Below are 22,981 nucleotides of genomic sequence, written 5' to 3'. Positions count from 1 at the left end.
AGGCCAGTGCTGGGAATTTTACGCGTTGATTTCAGCACTGACATTGTGTTTCCAGGGGTAACATTTATTCAACACAATGGGAACAGTGCCCACTGGCATTCTGTCATATAGCAACCCCAGTTGATTTGCAATTAAGCTGCTTCTCACATGGGCAACTCCACGTGTTGTGCTCCAAGATGAATAGGGCTATGGATTTGGTTATTTTAATGACGGCAGAGGAGCCTCCTGAACAAGGCCGGGCCAGGGCCAGAGAGCTAGTTAAACAGTAAAAATAACTCAGAAATGATCAGCATAATTTACAAAGCACTTACACATATATCCTCATTAAGTGTTAAAATTACTCTATAATGTAAGGTTGGTATCATTCTGATTTTACACGAGAGGGAACTGAAAGGTCAGAGCAGCTCAGTGGCTCCCTGAAGAGAACAGGGTTTTGGACTGCAAGAGTCCTCCTTTTTCCACTGCCCTATGCTGTTGCTCTAGAAAACACAGAGGTAAGACAGAAGGAAGCTAACTCACTGTGTCACACGGAGAGTGCTGGTTCGGCTAAACAGGCATACCTTACTTTACAGTAGGACGAGGGGTCAGTAGGCACACCTTCGAGAAGGCAGCCACAAAGCTCACGTGTTAACAATGCCATTGCCGATGGCACCTCTCCTCCTCTCCAACGTGGCTGCCTGAGGGTGAGGACGGTGAGTCTTCAGGAGAAAAAGCACGGCATGGTTAATACTACTATTGTTTTCACTGGTACCACTACTGATTCCCTCTGTAGGAGAAGCTGAGGCCCTAATCCCAATGATACGGTGGCACATGACGGGATGATTGAGCAAAGGGGGTCATTATACAGAAACGGCATTAACAACAGGGAAACTACTACAGTTGCTGCGATCAATAATTCTGAGACTCATGAACTGTTCTTCGGTTTTTTGTTTGTTTGTAGTTTTAACCTGTTAGAAAATGCTTAGTGAAAAAAAAAAGTTTCATTATAATATAATCTGAGTTCGGCATGACTTAGCTAGAAATCATAATCGAATACCTCGTATGCAGCCCTACAATGAGATCTTCACTCTCCTTCACTCCTTGAACTGACACGGAGCTGTAAGACAAGACAGCAAAGGGTACAGTACACCTGAGCAGTGCTGAGTAACAGCTACTTCAATGATTCATTATTTTCTGTGGCACTTAAATAATGAAGATTGGGAATCCTTTTTCCATTATAGAAACAGACTACATTCAAATTGCATCTTGAGAATTGATACCAAACATCCTTTGGGGATAAATTCACTGCAATTTGAAGTCTGGGAAGGCAACCAAGATATATAATGGAAAGAACATGGACACATTTAACATGTGCTAAAACAAGAGATGAAGGAAAAAAAACCAACTTTAAAATCCAAGCCAATGAAAAGGGTTTCAAATTATGCTGAGAAGACATCTTTCTCACCAGCAATCTACATAAACAACTAATAAATGAAAAGAAAACATTTGTTGTGTTCTGGTTCCCTTAAACATAACTCTTACACAAGGTGTGGACGGGGGGGGGGGAGGGGTTTGGCAAACTATGGCCCATGAGCCAAATCCTGCCACCTGCTTTAGTAAATAAAGTTTTATTGGAACACGGCTACATCTACTCATTTACATATAGTCTATGGCAGCTTTCGCCCTATAAGAGCAGAGCAGTTGTGACAGAGATTGTGTGGCCCACAGGGCCTAAAATATTTACTGTCTGCCTCTTTCCAGAAAAAGCTTGCCAGTCCTTGGTCTTGACGAAGACCTACCATGACCCATGTGCCGGGGAACTCAACCAATTCTCAGTAATTCATCCTTATGAAAACTGGTTTAAAGTTTAAATTTTAAGAAATATACTTTGTTTTATATCCTGGCAGGGTTTAGTTTTCACAGCAGTGATCAAAAGCCTAGCAATGAGTTGGCAGGATTATCAGGAACAACTGAGGAATTTTAGCAATCTGCTTGAAGTTCCTTGCTGAAAGCTCTACTTTCCAAGGTAAGAGCCACTGATCTCACAGAGACACAAATCCAAAACTGGTACCGTGGTTCGAGTCCCACCTCCTATAACTACTTACAAAATATTCAGTGGCAACCATCACTTTAGCTTTGGGAAGGCCAGTTTCCTCCCTGGGAAGGTAAGGATATACTCTACCTCTGTGAATTACGGAGAAGGAGATGGAAGGTTACAGTAGATGCGAGACACTTAATGCAAGGTCTGACTCTAAACGGGAGCATATAAAAGGCATTATTTCTGGATTTGCAGGCTAAACTTTTAAGAGTCCTTCCTTTTTACGCATTACCCTCACCTCATCCAAATATCTGTCATCTTTTTTTTTTTTAAGATTTCATTTATTTGAGAGAGAGAGTGTGTGAGCATGTGTGTATGTGAGAGAGAGAGAGAGAGAGAGAGATCACGAGCAGGGGGAGGGGTAGAGGGAGGAGCAGACTCCTTGCTGAGCAGGGAGCCCTATGCAGGACTCAATCCCAGGACCCTGGGATCATGACCTGAGCCAAAGGCAGACACTTAACTGATCGAGCCACCCAGGAGCCCCAAATATCTGTCATTTTAAGAATCTTTTTACTATACTGTCCTGGCCATTGGTGTATGAATTCCGAGTACCACAGAGAAGGATCTTTGTTTTCCTCTGATTTTGCCTTTTGAAAGCCCAAATCTCTGGCATCCTCTCCGCTGCCCCCATCCCAGGGATCTTCCAAATGTGGACTCTTCTTTTATATATACCCCTAGAATAACTGACTACCAGACAGGCTCTCACATAGGCTCACTTGCTGAGGTCACCACCATGTTCCCCATGCAATCCACATCAAACGAAGTCAAACAATCTAAGACCCAACAGTAACTCAAAATATATAAAACACTAAGTCCAGGCAAGATTTGGAGAAGAGCGCTTACTGCTCATGCTAGAAGATACAGAGGCAGAAATATGGAGAAAGAATTAGTTCTGGATCTGAAATGCGCACAAGCAGTGATTAGGTAACAAGGTTTACCTGTGTCACTGTGGTATCATTCAGATTTTCAAATACCCATAACAAGAATGAATGTGCATTTGAAGGGCCTCTGGGAGCAAGTCAGGGTAGGCTTGTGAATATATTGCTTAAAAATACCTAAAACTGTCATGCATTTCGTTATTTAAAAAAATGCAACACAGGGAAGCCTGGGTGGCTCAGTCGGTTAAGCATTTGACTTCAGCTCAGGTCATGATCTCAGGGTCCTGGGACTGAGTTCCAAGTCGGGCTCCCTGCTCATCAGGGAGTCTGCTTCTCCCTCTCCCTCCCCCCTCACTCCGTCATGCTCTCTCTCTCTGTTGCTCCAATAAATAAATAAAATCTTTTTTTTAAAAAAATGCAACACAGGTTAGTCTTGGTTTAGTTTTGAAGAAAACGCCAGTTTTTCTTACTCGATTTGAGGGTACGAAAATAAATCTCCCAGGATTTAAAAACATATTCTATACTTGATACTCTATACATATCCTATGCATTTCATATATAAAGACTAATACTTCTTTCATTTTCTCAGTGGGCAGAGAAGAGACATTATTTCTCATTTTGAACTTTGCTGTAAATTAAAGTAATTCAATTTCGGTTTTCAAATTCAATTTTCAAAGCAGCTTAAACAAAGCTTATGAATACTGAAAATAATGTGGGCCACCATACGTGCAGTATGTTTGAGATCTCACAAACTCGATGGGCTTCAACTTGCAATGTGAATCGTCCACCACAGACAGTCCTATACTAGCTTTTGGCATTCAAAGGACAGATGTCCATGTTGGCAAAGAAAGCACCTGAGTAGGACTTTCAGATGATTCTTTATAGGCTTCCAGGTCCTCATATCAGGGGACCACAAACTGGTCTGTAGACTGTCTGGGTATGGGAGTTGGTTAAATGATGAAGTCACCATAGCACACAGCCCTACATCTATCTTCTTTTACTTGGAGGTTCGAGCTTCTCACATTTGCCTCTAATCAAAATACAGAGTAGAGCCTGTCTACTGCTTCCTAATGGGGACAGGGACAAAGCCTTTGGATTCTAATGGTATGAGTATGCCCCTGAAACTGAAAGAGCTCTGCTATGTCTGCCAGCTGTGGTCTTCAGATAGAAATGAAAGTGACAACATCAGGGGGCGACTTTCCCCCAGAGCATGGACTTGAACGCAAACATAGTGCTTCCACTGCTGGCCAGATCTGAATTCTCATTCTGGATCCTGCCGTAAGCCTTCACCATCAGCGCTGACAAGAGCTGAGCGGACAAGAGAATGCTTGTAAAAGACATGGTTTCCTATGCTGTATCTACTCCTAGAAAGAGGCCCCTGAGACTGCACCCAACTCTGAATATGGTTCATGTGCTATTATGGAAAGTCTACAGATGATCTCCCCAAACTCTGGGATGAGACCTGGTCAAAGTGGTTAACAGAAATGGGGAGACAGTGAACAGTAACCAGCAGTGAGAACCAGTAATAGGGCTGAGAGGCTCCAAACCTGTGACAGCCTTCTTTAAGTGGGCTCTCACTGAAGCGGGAACTACTTGAGGCGTTCGAGAACTACGTCGAGTGGTGGATTCCAAAGGGCCCCTGTGCAAAGTCTTATTTCACAGGGCTCGTTTCCCTAAGCCTACACAATGCAAGAGACTTAATGATTCCACCAAGGATGTGTCATGGATCAACCAGACTGATCACTGTCAGCCTTGGTCATCGTCATGGAATTCCCCAGGGCCAGTCCCAACACATGCTGCCTGAATTAGTACCAAAAGTAGATTTCAAAGCAGATTTCAGGTAAAGCTGATAAATGCCTGACCAGACCCAAAACTGGAATGTCTCTGATAATAACGAAACACAAGCCTGTGCATCTGGCTAGCAAAATCTGTCTTCCTGGCCTTGAACAGAAGTTGGAATCTGCCTTGGAAGAATGCACAATAGAACTCCCGCGAATTAGCTCAAAGAATTTAATACCTGTTGCAATTTTCTCCAATTTAGTATATGAAATAATAACACAGACAGCAATTACCATAAAGAAAAACTTCAGGTGCAATAGCATCAGTTCAACAGCTGGGATCAAGTATCAGCCCAGAATAACAAATTTCATTCATTTTATCTCCAGCTCTGGAGACATGCTGCTACTAGCTTTAATAGTCAGGAATGTCTGTTGGCTAAATGACTCTGCAGAGCTAGTTGAGTGAGGGCGGCCCGCGACAGTTTAATTGGGCTGCTTGCTAGAACTCTATCTGGGGGCTATAAGCAGTGGGCTATAAACAAGCAGAGAGCTGCACTCGATGCTGAGCAGAGCAGCCTGCAGGAGGAAAGAAAAAAAGGAGCGCTTTAGATGGCAGGATCTCTCACTGACACTGGCGTCAGGTTGGCTACAGGTGAACCGGAGCAGTGTGGCTCCAACTGCAGAAGAAAGGTGGGCGGGGGGGGGGGGGAGCGGTTAAGAGAGCAATCATTGATCTTGTATTGATTTCTGGACCCTGTGTCCTAGATCCACTCCAAGATAGAATGACAGCTTTTGGTTTTGTGCTTGCAAGAGACAAAAATGACTAGCACCGGCCTTACCGGTTTCTGATCATATTTCCCTTAGAAACATGCCACCCGTAGATTGTTGGGTTTTTTTTTTTTTTTCTGGACGGGGAAATCCAAACAAGTTTATCACCACAGAAAGAGGGTTAGGGGCTGGTTAATCAGCCATTTGTCTTCGCTGCTCTGGATCTGGGAGTCAAGGGGTCAAAACGGAGCACAATTGGGCCCTTTGGTTTTATCTCAGGTAACCCCCCGTCTCTGGTAATTGAACCCATTCCTTGCGGTCAGAGTTCCTGTCACTCATATTCAATGTCTGTCATTACCGAGAAATGCTTCATGTCATATTACACTGACAGAACCACTACAGCAAGGCTAGCAAGACTCCCCCAGCACCAGAGGTAAGACAATGGGAGCCTCTTTCAGACCAGTGATGTTTAACATTTTATGTGCTGACACTGTGTCTGTAAGCACAATATAATGAAAGTCTGGTAAATGGGAGATAAAAATTCATACTTTCCCTCCTTCAGGGGCTGCCAGGCAATATCAGAAATAAAACAAGTTGGCAGCTCCGATGATACCATCGCACCAGTGCCACGGCAGGCGTTTTCTAAGTGTGGTACATGGATTTACCCACAGACACACGCACCCACGAGCACACATGTCCCCCGTTTGTTTCGGATGTGGCTTGTGTACCAAACTCACTTCTCCTCTGGCAGGGCCTGAGTCACTGTCACAGGGTCGCTAACCTCAGAAATCAAACTCTCCTCTGAACGGCGGATTCGGCACTCTCAAACTATGAAATGCAGAGAAGAGAAGGCACCATTAACAAAGAATGACTCCATCGTTGCATCCGGAAGTCTCTCGGTGAGTTCTGAGCAAGAGTATGTCCCCTGACAGGTGCTCAAAAGCAGGAAGCCCACTCTTGAGCACCATCGACTCATTTTCAAGGCCTTCAACCTACTTTTCCAGCTGTACCATCCCTCATTTCTTCCCATGCATCTAACATGGAAGTCTCCATGCTCTTCACCCAACCACACTTTGCCCTTTTGTGCCCAGGGCCCTTGCACATTTCCCTTCCCTTAGGGAAACTTTTCCCCCCGCTCCCTCCTCCTTCAGGGCCAGCCCATACACTGCCAGCTCTGTGGATGTGGCTCCGAATCCCCTTAGTGGTCTGCTGCTGTCCTTGTGGTTAAGAGCATGGGCTCTGGAATGACACTGGGGTAGAGTGAATCCTCATTCTGGCACTTCAGCAAGTTTATAAACTGTGCCTCTGTTTCCTCAGCCATCAGATGAGGTGAACAGTCGTGTTTACCTCACAGGGCTGTTGTAAAGATGAAATGAGATAACCCATAGTACCAGTTATGATGGTTACCTGGTTATAAAACAGTGCCCAGGACAGCGTAGGCATTCAACATGCTTATATACCGCTACATGCTTCTAATACCGCAATAATGACAAGAATAAAATTATCATTATTATGGCCACTGATATTCTCATAGCACTCTGTTTATATTAATAATAGGACATCTCATTTTTCTTTGCTTTAGGGTGACTGGTTTCCACTGCTCGCTTCTGCTGGACGTAGTGCTGTGGGCATCAGTACCCCCGAGAACCTGTCAGAAATGCGAATGCAAACTGTCCGGCCCCGCCCAAGGAAGACCTACAGTCTGGGCTTCACATGCCCACAAGGCGGTCCTAACACGGGTCTCGAGGACGGGGGACGGGACACAGAGGGCTTGGCCTTGGGGACCTGACTTCCTGCTCTGGAATCCCATTTCCTCTGCCTCCGGGCCCCTGTATCCTTGGGAAAGTTCCTTAACATCTTTTTGCCTTGGTTTTCTCCTGTTAAAACTAGGCGTGGTGATAATAATAATAATCATCATCATCATCATCATCATCATCCCACTGTGATAGTTGAGTTGATTCACATTTAAGCGCTGAAAAAGTACCTGGCACAGAGCAGCCCTCGCTAAGGACTAGCTGGTTCCATAATTATTCAGGATTAACTGAGTAAATAATATATGAAAAGCACCTGAGTGCTTATTAGAAGTTCAACTAAGGGTTCTTATTCGCAATGGTAGTCATGTGATTTTAAGTCTCCTGAGGGCAGAGACCCTGCCTTTCCGATCTCAGTAACCCGGAGAGCTGGCTGAGGCTGCGCGGTTAGCAGGGCCTCCGCGGTGACTCCAGAGGCCTACGAGTCAGGCTGGGTATTTATTTGGGGTTAGTGCTTTGTGGCCCAGAAGGCAGAGAAAGGCAACAATTCACGTTGGCTGCAGCAGGTTTCCTGAGGCCACCAGCCTGTGGGCCAATGGTGTTTTGCGCTGATCCCTCCTCCCCAGCTCCAAGGCTGCTTGCACTAAAGGTCACAGCCCTGAAGCCTGGAAACTTTGGATTTAAAAATCATCCTGACTTGATATTTTAGAGGGAACATGGCAGGCTTAGGGAGTTTAATCTCTCTCTCTTTCAATACACCGAGGGAGGGACACCTTTTAACCTATCTGACAAAGCTTTAAAAAAGCCTCTGCTTCCACACAGACCGCGGCCTGAAGCAGAATGAGAATGTAAGAGCTTGGCCAGGAGCTTTCCACGCGGGAGGGGGGCAACCCCACAAAGACTCACAATCGCTCAGCACTCCTCTGGCATCAACCAAACGGTATTCACAAATTCCTCTCCTTCTACACCCCTCCCTGGAGAAAATCAAAATGGGTTGAGGGAGAGAAACCAGCGTCCTGCCGGTCGCTGGCCTTCTCTGACTGGTCTGCTTCACTGATCTCCTCCGACAGCCAGGTATACCCTCAACCAAGAGTATTCAGAAGCTGGTTTTGCGGCAAAGGAATGAACTAACCTGCTTGGGAGAAGCTTCCATTTCAGACAAGTGCCAGGACGGTGATAAATAGTCCACGGTAGCCGTCACTGTATGCGGAGAAAGCGGGCTACCACAGTTACTATAAATAAGCTAGTCGTCTAGCTCGCCCGACAGTCACAACTATAAATGTGAAGTCCACATGAAGGTCTGCTATTTATCCAACAGGAGACAGGATTCCCTCAAACACAGAATCATAAGCTAGCCACCAATGGCAGTGAGCAGGAAGTAGTCTGTAAGTGTCGAAACAGGCATTCCTAATCATCCTGACAGCAAAGAGAACGCAGTGTGTTTTAATTACATTTAAATCTAATGAACAAACAAATTCCATGACCTTGATGATTGTTTCTACTATGGTTCTTTGTAACAAGAGGTTACTGGTGACTTGACATTTTTTCCCCCTACTTCTCACTGTAGGAATTTTGGGGGCCAAGAGAATGGAGTCAGCCATGTTTTGATCGATCCACGGGAGCAAGAGCAGGCAAACCCAGGTAACAGGGAGAGAAGCTGAAATTACAGTGGCATAAAAAGAATGCGTGTTTCTCTCCAGGGCATTCTCACTATCAAATCGGACATAATAACGTGTCAGATACAATCCCTGCACTCGGCCACAGACCCTATTCCCACTCCTGCTCTGGAGTAGACCGTGGAGAGTCTGAGACACCGACTAGATCCCCACACACTCCACCGGTAACCGTTTTCTGGAGCCCTACAATGAACCAGGAGTTGACACAGGACACTTTCAGATCTCAAAGCACCACACTCTCAAGAATAAAAATGAATTATCTTCACCAAACCAAGGGGGGAAAGCATGCTGCAAAGAAATTTCTAATGCTGAAATATTGCATTGCCAAATGTTCCTGTCAAGTTGTGGTTTAATTACCTTGGCCCCCATGCCTCTTATAATCACCTGTCATTAGCAACAATGCCTGCATCTGTTTACACGTCTGTCAGAAATGCCAGGCCGGCTGAAGCCAGGGGAGAAGCAAACTTTTAGTGGGAGATGGCCTCAGTTGAAAAAAGGTCACCTAAAAGTTGACCTGTCTCCCCCCAGGGCCATGCCTCAAAAGATACCCTAAGGAGAGGACCCCTGAGGCAAACTTCTGAAAGGTACAGAAGCAACTTTTCAGTAGGGTCGGTTAGAGATCCCAAGGCCAAAGAGGACAATGTTGGGTGTTTCGTGGCTCTGGTTTGCCTCCTTCCGTGGCATTTCTGCTTGCCTCCAGGAAGTAACACTAGTGATATGATGTGTTCTACCTACAACGTCTTCAGGGTCTCTCTGCCCCTGGTGTCCTCCTCAACCCTGCAAGGTCGGTCATACCTCGCCCCTACTTCCTCCGTTAATTCTCCTCTCCTTCTCCAGGGACTAGGTCTGGTTTTTTTTGCCACTGCCTCCTCTAGCTGAGCCGATGTTCTCCCAAAGACCGGCTTCATAATAGGCCACAAGCTCCCTAAGTCCTCTTGCTGCTCCATGTCCCTAAAAACAAACACAGACCCTTTTGTTTTGACATTTCAGCACATCCACAGGGGGTGAAGCTCTATCATAGGGCTATTCTAAAGCCTATAATATTTTTAGTTAGTGGGTCATGATTGCTAGGGTTTGTCTTCCAGCACGCTAAACTGGTTCGAGTTAAAATTTTGTCAATAACTATCTTTAGTTTTCTCTGCCTTCAGTTTCATCACCTACAAACGGAGATAACAGCACCCCACCTGCGGAGGATTACCGTGAGGAATAAACGTGAAAAAATACATATGAAGCATCAACACACAGTAGGTGCTCCATCTCAACACCTGTTGAGCTCCATTTTGATTCCCTCTTTCCATCAAAACCTTCCCAACTCATAAGGAGCTCATGCTTTGCTTATGGCCGACACCATGTCCTTTCTCACACAAGAATGTCTTTTTTTCGGACATAATTATGATTGGAAGGCCGACCGCAGCCTTGGGCACACGTGCAAACCTTCAAAATACTTTGTAAACGGAATTTGGATTCCTTTTTATTCTGAGTCAACAAGCGCCGTTATGGAATGAAATCTGTACCCCCCCCCTCCCCAGGGTCTCACCCTTCCTGCTTCTCCATCCCCTCTCATCTTCTTCGCCCTCAGGCACGGTGCTCTGGTCTGGCTGGCTGGTTCTTCCTCCTCAGCTCTGTCCCGTGGGGCTCCCTTGGGGATCCCAAAGAAGCTCTGTGCCTCTCCCTAACCGCTCATCTGTTTCCTTTTCTCCACAGTCTTCCTCATCCGACATTGTCTTCTTTATTTGTTCGCATGTGTTTAGTCTGTCCTCCACTAGACCCTAAGCTCCCCCAGCACAGGAGGCAGGCCTGCCAGGTCCACAGTAAGTGCTCACTAAATTATCTTCTGCGTGAATGAACGGCACGTTGCTTTCTTCTTAACCACCTACCCATCTTCACGCCACAGGGGAGTTGGACACAGATTAAGGATCTTCAAGACTAATGCCAGACTCCAATCTCACTAATGCTCCAAGAGAAGCTTCGACGTGCCCAGCACTGACAGAAACACAAGAAACGTTATTAACCCCACCAGAGAAGGTGATAACCAGGGGAAATCAGGTTTCTGCCCTAAAACGAGGCCCACCAAGGTCTTGAGAATGAATCAGATCTTTACAAAACATCTCTTCTACCCTTACTGTGCTTCCTAGTCTCACTCCTGCCCGACCAGGTTCTCTGAGAACCTCCATCTTGTCCTTGGCCCACTAACCACTGTGAGCCTTGCTTTAACCAATGCCCCCTCTGTGTAGCTTCCGGCTCGGCAGCCTGTGGGCTCCACTGTGAAGGCTGAGGAGGGCCAAGCAGCACACGCCACCCCGGTTGGAAGGGTGGAGCCTCTTTCCTCCACCTTCTGAAATTTAGAGAACTGCAGCCCTTTTCTCGGGCCTGTCCCAAATGCAGCCCTCTTGCGAGTTCTGCGCTACGTTTTCAGAGCCTGGCCTACCTCCCTTTGACCTCCTCTTCTCTTGCTCTGATTGGTATACTCAATGATAGTTACCTCATGAAGCCACGTTTCGGGCCTGGTCAAGGTGCGTCATCTCACCTTAAACGACAAGGGAACATCATTTTGTTCCAGGAAAAGCTTCAAAACCCTACCCACACTCTGAGGTAGCTTTCTGGGGGAAAAAAACGGGCTTCTTTTCGAATGAAAGACCCATGCACAGGTTGCCATGTTTCTGATACATATTTTAGAAGAAGATTATTTCTTTTCCCCCCCAGAGAAATCAGAGAACACAGAATTTCTCCTGGTGGTGATTTCAACAACTCTAGTTACTAACTCCTCTTTCTTAAGATGTGGTCAAGTAGATCTGTTCTCCCCCTTTTCCCCGTCTCTTTTATACTTCAAAACGGGTGGGAGAGAAAACTGTGAACCTTCTCCATATATATCAAAAATGCGTGAACACCTCTTCCTTTGCAGGCATTGGAGCCAGCTTCTGGGCACCACACTTTGTGCAGGACCCCAGCCTTCACTCTTAAGTTTAAAGCTATGGACGAAGAAAACAAAAATGCACTTATTTTACAGATGTGCGTTGGGGGCAGCTACTCAAGGGCATTTTACTAGTTCAAGATGGTAAAAGAAATCAGCCATAGCTGGCACCACCACACATTGTTCCAGAAAAATGTACTGTGGAGAATTGACACTGTACCTATAATTTTAAAAGATTTGCTCATTTAAACCAACCGGCAGTATTTTCTGCCACATAATGGAGAAATTCACAGGATGCTGGGCCCCCTCATGGCTTCTGTGGCTATAAAAGCCCCTTCATGCTGGATTTTTTATATTTGGTAAATTAATAGTTTACTGTTCCAAGATTCCTACGTGTTTATATTATTGCTTTTCTAACATAAAAGTTTGCAGTTGTTATGGAAACATATGGTAACATTTGCTGCTAAATTTTAAATGCATTTTCTACCCCTGTTACACACCTGAAATGAAGCCAAAAACTCTCTTTGCTTTACATTAGGGTGAAATTCAAACTGGTCTGGGTGACTATAAATGGTTACTGTTTGTCTTGGCTCCTACCTGTATCAGATTTAGACTGAGGAATCTTAGGGAAGAAATTACACGGGATAAAATGGATATTTCAAAATTACAAGGCCTGCAATTCCAGTGGCTCCAAATATCAGCTTTCTGTTTCATCTCAGCCTGCCAGAGAGAAAATGGTGGGGCTGCAAAATAAAAGATCGACAACATCTACTCTCCGGAGCCAAATGCTTCTTGTTTTGATTATACCGGCGGAGAAGCCTGCAGATCCTGATCAGTTAAGTCTTGTTAGCAAATTAAATGGTTGTAGATTACAATGGTGCAAGACACGAGTTTTAGCCCCTGGCTTCAACTGGAAATGACAAAAGTATAAATTCCTTCAACCCATCTTGTTCTGCAATTTCCTCCTTGAGCACCTCACAATTCACAAGTAATTGTTTGTGTGGACTTTTGGCCCATGGGGAGGCTGGCTGGGAAACAAGCACTGGACAGGTGTCTTAAGTGGCCCAGTTACACATTTCTCCATACCTTAACGCCTTACTCAAGTCAATCAAGTCTCCTTGTGCAATATAACTAGTCATAAATACTACTGAAGAAAACGAAGCAATGTGGCTTAGAAAAACATGAGATGAGAAAGACAGATGCAAATTCTAGCCTGCTTGAGCATTTTTCTGGGACTTTCAGTCAAGATAAAGCAAGGGTCACGGAAGAGCTTCAAATGTGTGCCTCTGGTCTTGCTCTGGGACCTGGGAGCCCTAACTCCCACCTACATCTGGGTCCTGTGGGCTATGTTCTTTCTTCATTTCAGCACATTTGTTCAGAGTCGAGATTCATTTTCATAGGTTAGCTCTCTGGCTTTTCTTTCTGGGCATATAACCACGCTATTTGCTGAAGAGTTTCACTTTACATTTCAGACAAGATTAAATAATGTTTCTATATATTTGAAGTGAATAGGCAAAAGAATTAGGATGCTTTTCTAAGTACAGAAATAGAGAAGTTGCCAAAGATTTTTTGCTCCAAGGGCTTTGGACAGTAAGAAATAAATGTTAATTCTCCCCACGTAGTATGTATTCAGAGGGCTCTCTGGCAGTAACTGAAAGAGTAAGGTGATACTCTCCCTGCCTTCCTGACTTTTTTCATCAATTCAAGTAAAGAATTTCAAGTTCTAAGGCATCTGTTCTAGTATACATCCAGGATGCTGTCTAAGGAAGCCGAGAACTCAGAATATAGTCCCAGCAGGGCCACATCAGCAGCTCAGGTTAGAGCCCTCACAACACATGGAGGATTACTGCATTATTACATTATATGTGAGTATACATATTATATCCACAAGTAATATAAATACAAATACTGTATTATGTATATACCATAAGTAAATAGATATACTATTATATGTGGTGTTGTATGTTTTCATGTTTCTCTACCTTTCTTCTTCTTTAGAGAACAGACAGAAGGTAATATTTCTCAGTCCATCAAGATGTAGGAAAATGCAATGATTAAAAAGAGGGTACCAGACCCCCACTGCCTGGGCTCGAGTCCTGATTTGGTCACTTACAACCTATGGTATTTTTGGTAAACTCCTTGGCCTTTCTGGGTCTTGGGTACCTTAACTGTAAAATGGAAATAAAAGTAGCACTTCCTGGGGCGCCTGGGTGGCACAGCGGTTAAGCGTCTGCCTTCGGCTCAGGGCGTGATCCTCGCGTTACGGGATCGAGCCCCACATCAGGCTCCTCCGCTAGGAGCCTGCTTCTTCCTCTCCCACTCCCCCTGCTTGTGTTCCCTCTCTCGCTGGCTGTCTCTATCTCTGTTGAATAAATAAATAAATAAAATCTTTAAGAAAAAAAAAAAAAGTAGCACTTCCTTCACTGGGTTGGCCTGAGGAGTACATAAGGACGTATGGGTAAAACACTTAGAAGAGTACGTGGTATAGAATAAAGAGTCACTGAAGTTAGCTGCTATCACTAATGATAATGCCGGTCCTCATCATCTTCATAATCAACAGCACCATGACGATGGAGATACATGTTTCTTGACCCCTTTGGTGTGTAAGGCCAGTGTTTCCTAAACTCTGATGATGGGATCCACCATCATGATTTTTAGTGATATTCATGAACCACCCTACACTGTATTTCTAGCATTTTTCTTTGAATTAACTTAAAAAAATTTTTTTAACCCCAAAACTTCAAGACTGACTTCACTCTTGTCCTCAGTAATATCATTTGAGGACCATGGACCCAAACGCTAGTCATGCTTTTCTAATCTAAAACAAAATACATTACTCTGAAAATTAAAAACTGTTCACGAGGGTATGACAAAAACACCGTGCGTGCCCCAGTGCGTGTATATGACACTTTGGGGGCGTCTGAGTTGGGCCCGGGCACATCTCAGAAGGGCCTACCTACGCAGGAACCGGGAGGCATTTGGGATTTGACGGAAACCCACCACCCACAGCTATCTGCGTGGACAATATGTAGCCTTGTCAAGGGACCGAACGTGGAGGACTGTCGCTAGGCTTACTTCACTTAGCACGTACTCAGGTCTGAATCCTGTGTGGGTGCTCAAGGACTGAAAATGATTCCCTTTCAGCAGCCTAAGTTCCTAGTAATGCGAGCGTTGTGTTGGTGGGTGCACTGCAGACAGGGTGAGGCCCTTGAGAGGGAAAAAAAATGCCACTATATCCAGAGGTCTCGCCCAATCTGGGCAGACCGGATTAAATGTATTTTGACCCCGGCGCTAACCCGTTTTCACGTGATCCATTTGGTACAAGAAAAGATTAATTACTTATGAAAAACAAGCTAACATCTCCACGGCAAATATATTACCGCCATGGAGAATAGGACACAGAGGTTTGTGCCTGCATCATTAGCTCGGCCCTAATAAATGAGACGCTCTCTGTGATGTATAATATGGTAAAGAAAACACAGCTGTTTGCTTCTGTAGGCGAGTGCATAGGTAGAGTGCACCTGAGTCTGCGAACACTTAATAAGCCCTCAACAACAAAGCTGCATCACTCAGAACGGCGATGGCTGAAAACCATTATCCATGGATAATTAACTATGTCAGGACACCGAGGTCCTAACATGAGGTCCTCATAATTCCCCACTAAGGGAAAGACAGTAAGACATTATTATATTACTAATATTTAATAAGAAGACTGTTCTATTTGTGTGTTATTAATGCGAGCTGTAAGTTACAGCAGCATGTGAATTATGATTAGTTCTTCGGCGCACTCTATCAGTTGAAGGGCAAAGCAGCCCTTTGAGCTTAAGAACCGTTAAGAAATACTTCCATTTGGGATTAAATTTTTTTTTTAATGTTATTTGCAATTTGTCCTGTTTATTTTCCCTCTGATCGCAGGAACATATCCACGGCGCACATGCATCACTGGAAAAGCCATCGCTAGAACGACCAATATTAAGGAAGCTCAAAGCTGCACACTTGTAAAACATTACTAGTGAACTCATTTGATCTTTAGAAGAGCCCATCGTTTTGCTTTCTCCAAGTATCCTGGTCATTTTGAGACTCTCCCCTATAACACAAAGTATTTAAATTTCTCAGTAACAAGGCTTTTTGACGCTTGAAGACAAAAGCCCCTCTCCATTTATTAAGACGACTTCCAACTGTGTGGGGCTGTTCTTTACCTCATAATTAAAATAGCACCTGAACAGGACCATCTGTGAACGTGGATTAAGTTTTTACAAAATGTGAATATCCTTTCATTTCTTTTCTGCCAAATGCCTCTAAACCTCATACATATTTTGTGTGACATACCTGTGTCACAACCACACAAAAAAAGGGCATGCTTAACTAAACTTTTACTACAAAAAAAAAAAAGAAAGAAAGAAAGAAGGAAAATGAAAGGAGGGTGAACATTTTGCTCTTCACGGCAACCTTCCATGCCTCAATTAAATCCATAAATTAACGTACGGCTCTGTAATTTGCTCTAAGAATGAATGAACTGTCAGTCTTCACGTGCTGTTTCTAGGATTCTGTCAGTTGATGGCAACCCAGAGACACGGTGTGCCACTTAATTTCCCTCTTCCTTTTTCAAATATACATGTTTTGGAAAAGACATTATTTATACAAAAGGCTGCCAAGACACTGGGTTAGGATGGATTTGGATATACGGACCATTTCACGAGCTGGTCTTATTTAACCAAAATAAAGTCTCTTTGGGAGTTTTTTGCACAAACTGCAAATCCATAAATGCAGAGATTATAAACATTGATACAGACATTTCTTCCAGAGGGTTTTCTGACCCGATGTTAACTTTACATTAGAAATTCATGTTTCTTTAGAAATGTTGGCTTATTTTAGTGAAATGGTTCCTTTGGTACAGTTGGGGCTGTGATGTCAACCTGGCTGCATTCTAACAGCCCTTATGAAATATTTACAGTGAAATTCAGCCATGCATGCGTAACAGCTGACTTTAGTGGCAGCCAGGGTTTATGCTTACTTTTTGCTTTTTATTCAAGGAAAGAAATTGTTTTTATATTTTCCTCTTCTCCAGAAGATCAAACCCACATATATTTAACAACTTCCCAGACCACACCTCCATGTGGGCATCAGTCCGGATCAGTGAGACTAAAAGATTATTCTGACCACGTGACATCTTTGAGCCATGAAAGAACAGCTGGGTTCCCCCATGGTGGAGCTGGGGATAAGGCATAAACTCGAGGGTGACACAGGAGAAATGGTGATCTCTAGCAGTGGAGTCCCTGCCCTTCCCCCCCTGAGAATCAAACCCTTCATCAGATCCAAAATTGCCAACATTTTTGCAGGCACCCTTTTTATGGTGACAGAGAGCACCACATACACCTCATTCACTTCCAGAAACTCTCATATGCTTTCTCTGTAAAAGGAAAAACGAGAGACTGCCAGGTTAGAGGCAAAATAAATAAATAAACACACACAAATATTTCCTCCAAGCAAGAACCCACACAGAGTAGAACCATGTTACAAGATCACAGAAGGCAGTACCCAGATGGCATTCTGGTCTCCTGGCCAGGGTCATTGTCTCTGTTCTTGAGAAGTGTGAGAAAGCTACAAAGAGTTTTCATTCAAAGCAGGCAGGACTTCCATTCTGTATCAGAATCCTATCCACACCATCCAGTCTCCAAACAGGTATTGATTAATTCACTCGAATGTTAAGGTACAAACACTAGAATTTCTGCTAACATTGGGGCGCCTGGGTGGCTCGGTTGGTTGAGCGTCCGCCTCTTGGTTTCGGCTCAGGTCGTGATCTCAGGGTGGGGAGATGGAGCCCCACAGTGGGCTCCGTGCTCAGCATGGAGCTCAGCATGGAGTCTACTTGAGATTTCTCTCCCTCTCCCTCTCCATCTACCCCTCCCCCAGCTCACAAGTGCTTGCTCCCTCTCTTTCTCTCAAATAAATACATCTTTAAAAAATATATTACAAAAAAGAATTTCCACTAACATTTAAATAGTTAGAAGACTTCATAAGCACATACACACGATCTCCATTTTCCACTTCTCTTGAAAGCGTAGGGGACCCAGTAACAGAGATCCAGCCTCCTTGCAAGGCTCTTGAAGAGCTGCTGTCTACTTCCGACGGGGTGTGCACCTCCCGCTCACTTCAGCACCCCCCACCCTGGCTTCGTTCATCTAGGGTACCTGTCAGGCCCTGCAGACATTTGAGTTTGCAACCTCTTGCCTGAATTCACTAGAAAACTCATCAAGTATCCAGGTATCGTGCTGCTCTCAGTAGGAGCTCTGAAAAGGACACTTCCTTCGGAAAGCCCAGGGCCTCTTTGGGTGCAATCTTGGCATTGCATGTGGCCTCCGAACCCCCCCAACATCAGCCTCATTCTCTTAGTGACACAGCCCAGGGCGAATGGTCTTGCGTGCCTTTGGGGAGGCGTGAAAACGCTCTGAGATATCCAGGGGGAAACCAGAAGCTCGGGGACATGGCAGGGCTCTCGGGCACCGTTCGTGCACGCTCTGCTCCAACCGGAACGGAGACGTACGTGTGCAGCCGTCCTGACTTCACACACCCTCTCCGACTCCCCCGCCACGGCCGGCTCGCCATGCTGCTAGAAGATGCTGCGCTTACCACAGCTCCCGGTTCTCAGCGGCCCCTCAGAGCTCTCCAAGCGAGACCACATGCAGAATTTCAAATGAAGAAACAGCAGCCGAAAGATCATTTACAGTAACTCTACAAACAAGCTAAATGAAAGACTTGTGTTCAGTCATTAAAAATAATAATGCCAGGGCCCCGAGGGCTGAAATGTAAAGCTTCGACTTCGTGTGAGGAAACAGAAAGAGAGTGTGTTTATTATCCCAATAAGATAACCTGCTAATTTATTTAGTAGGCAATTTTAGAGCACATTCGTTCGCAGTGAAATCTCACTTTATCAGATTATCTGAACAATAACAACCACAAATAAAATGCTCGTCGAAGCCACGGGCCTTCCGGGGGCTGTGGCGAGGCTCTGCCGTCCCCGGCCCCAGCCCGGAGTCAGTTATAGAGTCATCTCCCTCACACTTTGCAGATGATGCCTAACATCACGCCAACAGAGAAGAGGAAAGGTCTCCGGACCTGCCTCCCTACAACAAGTTTCTGTAAAGTAATGAATACAGACAGCTCGGGGACCATTCACCCGCGCTACCTGCCTCTTCCCGCCTGCAAAGTGAAACCACCAGGGATTGGCAGAAGGTACTTGTCTGACAGGGCCGGGACAGCCTTTCTCCTCGGTGACAGCCCGGGCCTACCCTCTTCAACCTGACCCACCGTAATTCCTTCACAACGCGGCAGCGAGGCAGCTGACAGGAGCAGCTGCAGCTCCTAAGCGAGATGGATGGAATTTTCCTAACTAGTTCCCCAAGTTACATTTTACCTTCAAGATAATTTATGAGCTGCTCTGGAGCCTTGAAGAGACAATATGCTTGCCATAAAATTAACTGTAACAGTCTTGTAGGTTATAATTAACACTGGGAGGGTAGCACCAACTGGATGAAACACATGGCATAATTGATGGTGAAACTGGAAACGAAGCAAGCTAACAAAATCATTACTGCGCACGCTGCCTTAGCAAAACCTCTGCTTTCCGAGGGTTAATTACAATCGCCTTCCAGGGCCCATATTCCAGGAGGGAAGGGGCCAGAGCTGGGCCGGGGGTAAGGGGGGCTGGAGGTTTGGCTGGCAAGGCCACGGGGCACCTGGACGGATATGGAGGCTGTCTACAGTCTGGAAAGAGAGGCATGCCGAACCGAGAGCCACGCCGAGCATCTGGCGGCGAGCTTCTGGAGTTCAGACTGAGCCCTACACAGGCCTGCCTCATAGACATGACTTCGTTTTCTCGGTAAATAGCATCTTTTTCTTTTTCAGTGAAGAAAAAGATATGGATAAAAAGAAGAGACTCGCAACTTCCAAAATGCCCTTCAAAAGGCTTATGATATTTATTTAGAATACGACAGAACTCAAGCATTTCAACTTGACGTGGGCATGTCTTAGTGAAAAATGAAGATAAGTCCACTAAACCTAAAGGTTTATTGAACTAAAAAGTACCCTGTCCAGAGGAGAGGATGGAGAGAAAGCTAATCAGAAAAGTGTCAATCACTCCCATCCTGGAAAGAAACGCGAAACTATTCCGTTCGTGCACAGACACGAAAAGGCCTGATCGATACCCTGAAAGTAGTGACTATTCTAAACACCCTGGCATCACTCAAATAATTTCAATAAGTAATGTGAAGGTGATTGACCTATTTTTGTTTTTTTATTTGTTTTGTTTTCTGTCCTGAGACAAGAGGTGGAAACTCATTCTGGTGTGTGATACAACACTGTCCCCTACAGGCCGACAGAACCGTTCCTTACCCCTCCTCCCCCCATTACTTCCTCAGCTGAATGCAGAGTCAAACTTTTATCTGTAACCTGGAATATACGGTACGGGGTAAACTTGTTAAATGCGCTGGGGACATCCCAAGGTAGAGTAAGATCATGACTCCCGGGCGCGGTGCATGGTTTCCTAGACATAAACACGCTGCGTAGCGGGTGACGGGCCCATCACAGAGTAGCTAAATGCTCCCCGTTCACCTGAAGGGAACCCACTCAAATCAGCCTTGACTAACCAACCCAGCCTCAAAATTACTCCACTTAGAGAATTTACAGCTTCTTAGAGGCTAAACTTTGATGTTCTCATCGGCACCCCTGCTCCCACTTTCTAAAATATTGTAACCAATATAAAAGAAGGACACAGCTATAAAGATAATAACATTCCTTGAAGAGACTTATGGCAGGGAGATTCATAAAGCATGGGCTGGAAATTACTTCTTTATAAAGACGGGGCAACCACAACTAAAAAGTGCCAGACTTGTTCAGGTGCCAGAGGAAATAAACCTTTACAGATACACACTGCCCTTCTCCACGCGAGACAGGATCCTGGAAGGGCTCTGAGCCCTGTATTGTGGGCCCCACAACAAAGTACTAAGTGAACCTATGAGTGGTCATAAAGCCCTGTTGCTGCCCCTGCAGCGGCCTTCCAGCCTGGGTCTGAGCTGGGCCACACTGGCCTGAATGCCATTTCCACCATTAGCTGTGTTGTCTTGGGCAAGTTACCCTATGTCTCTCTGTTTCTGTTTTCTTACCTCCTAAACCATTTAAAACCCTGGCACTTAGTGAGTCCCCAGTAAATGGGAGCTGCTACTATTACTAATATGAGCACAACTGCAGATTTCAAGGACAGTGGGGGTAGAAGGGTGAAGCCATCAGGAGGAACACCTACCCTACCTCCAGCTGCTCCCTGGGATCTAACTCACAGAGCCGCCCCTCGGCCAGCGGGAAGGTGCCTTTCAGGTCACCTGGATTGAGCTGCTTCTCTTTTAGATGGAGTTGTTGAGACCCTGAGTGTCTGTGACAGGCCCCAAGTTAACAGCCAGCTGGAGACAGATTTAAACTGGAGTTCAGGCCTCTGTCAATTCTATGTGATGGTGCTTAGTGCAGGGCACTAAGGCACAGGACAAGATCCGTCTAGTGTTCATCCCTACCCAAATTCAGCAAGGTGGGGCCCCTACCATGAGGCTGGGGTTTTACTTGGGGGCATGCTTAAAATGGATGAATGTGGCTGGGTTTATTCTCGACTTTTCTGTTTTGATCTAAAGGTGGTGGGTAATTTTTACTGAGCACCTAGTATGGTGCGGGTACTTGCTCTGGGGTGTTTTATGTGGGATTTCTTCATCAGCCCTCTGAAATAGTATTTATCCCCTGAGCAAGGTACAAAGGAGAAAACTGAACTTCGGAGGGGTTAAGTAACTCCCCTATAATTGCCGAGAGTTATAGATGTGTATTACGCAATACAGTAAAATAAAAGCTGTGAAAGAGCAAAAGTCAGGATTCTGTGCAAAGAAAGTGGGAAGAAAGGGAATAACCCAGACACCCTGCTCAGAATCCATGCTCCCAACGTCCATGCCACGTTAATGAAATTTGCTCTGAAAGAAAGCAACCTCCCATCCCCCCATTTATCATTGAGAACTAGATCCCTCTGGAAAGAAGTAGCCCAGATTTTATCCCCTGACCCATAATCACATATAGATTTCTCCCCTATTTCTCCCCCCTTCTGGAGAGAAATTGCTCCCTACCCACCTGCAGCCAACACAACTTCACAACCGAGCAGTCTCCCCCACAATGGCTGGGCATATAAAGACAGTCACACAAGAACCTGCCACACTGTCTTCCCTTTCTTCCCACTTTCTTTGCACAGAATCCTGACTTAAACTCTTTCACAGCGTTAATTATACTGTATTGCATAATACATTTCTCCCAGTCAAGTGTTACTCATCTCTGTAACCTCAAGGCCTATGAGAGTGTCTGCTACCAGCAAGGCACTCGATAAATATTTGCTGAGTCAATGCATGACTGACAGCTCACTCGAGGTAACCGTAACCACTGTTGAACTACGGGGGTGCATTAACACGCACGATCCCCCACCACCTCAGAGACAGGCACGGCTTCTCTCTTAAGAGACATTTGTGAGTGTAACCTGGCCTGAATTTGAGCCTTCGCAAAGTGAAGACCTTTAAGGTGACACCGTTTTTGAAAAGTCACTGGGACCCGGAATGCAGACTGTCTAAGGAGAAATGAAGGCTGTGGGCCCCCCAGCACGGCACCCCTTAGAAACTGGTATTCTGTGAACAGTTCGCACAACTATGACGTACCAGAACTAGGACGGCAAGTTTCCTAACAAGTGATCGTTTTATGATGCAGATTGGGAAAGAAAATGTTACATCTTTCAAATGCAGGACCGTATTTTGGTTCTGCTGAGTGTTGTTGAACATGCAGGCCCTGGCAGTTTATGTACACTTGTCAAAAGACACTTGCAGAGTGGCACTTCGGATCATAGTTCTTGTCTGTCCTCCACTAGGACATAAGCCCCACGCGAGCAGCACCTTCCTCGGTGTGATTCCCTGCCGCATTTCCAGCACCCAGAACAGTGCTTGACAAATAGCAAACCCTCAGTAAGTACTGGTTGAATAAATAAATGGATTCATCAATGCTTTCTCAAAAAGTTTAAGAAACACTGCCTATGAGAAATAGTCAGCAACCAATCACAGTCAGAATCTGCCAGGAGTG

At 45.2% G+C, this 22,981-nt stretch overlaps 1 protein-coding gene across 6 annotated transcripts in view; it reads right to left on the bottom strand.

Moving 5' to 3' along the window:
- FTO (FTO alpha-ketoglutarate dependent dioxygenase) overlaps positions 1-22,981 on the bottom strand; it is a 415,235-nt gene that overhangs the window by 169,693 nt on the left and 222,561 nt on the right. Inside the window, exon 9 of one of the 6 annotated variants that reach the window (XM_044382390.3) lies at positions 1,037-1,096. The exons of the other annotated variants lie outside the window; for them this stretch is intronic. Coding sequence (XP_044238325.1) covers positions 1,037-1,096 — 60 coding nt within the window. The remainder of the gene's footprint in view (positions 1-1,036; positions 1,097-22,981) is intronic. 6 annotated transcript variants of the gene reach the window in all.

This window comes from Ursus arctos, unplaced genomic scaffold (genome assembly GCF_023065955.2).
Source record: "Ursus arctos isolate Adak ecotype North America unplaced genomic scaffold, UrsArc2.0 scaffold_19, whole genome shotgun sequence".
NCBI lineage: Eukaryota > Metazoa > Chordata > Mammalia > Carnivora > Ursidae > Ursus > Ursus arctos.
This window is presented reverse-complemented; position numbering and strand designations above follow the sequence as displayed.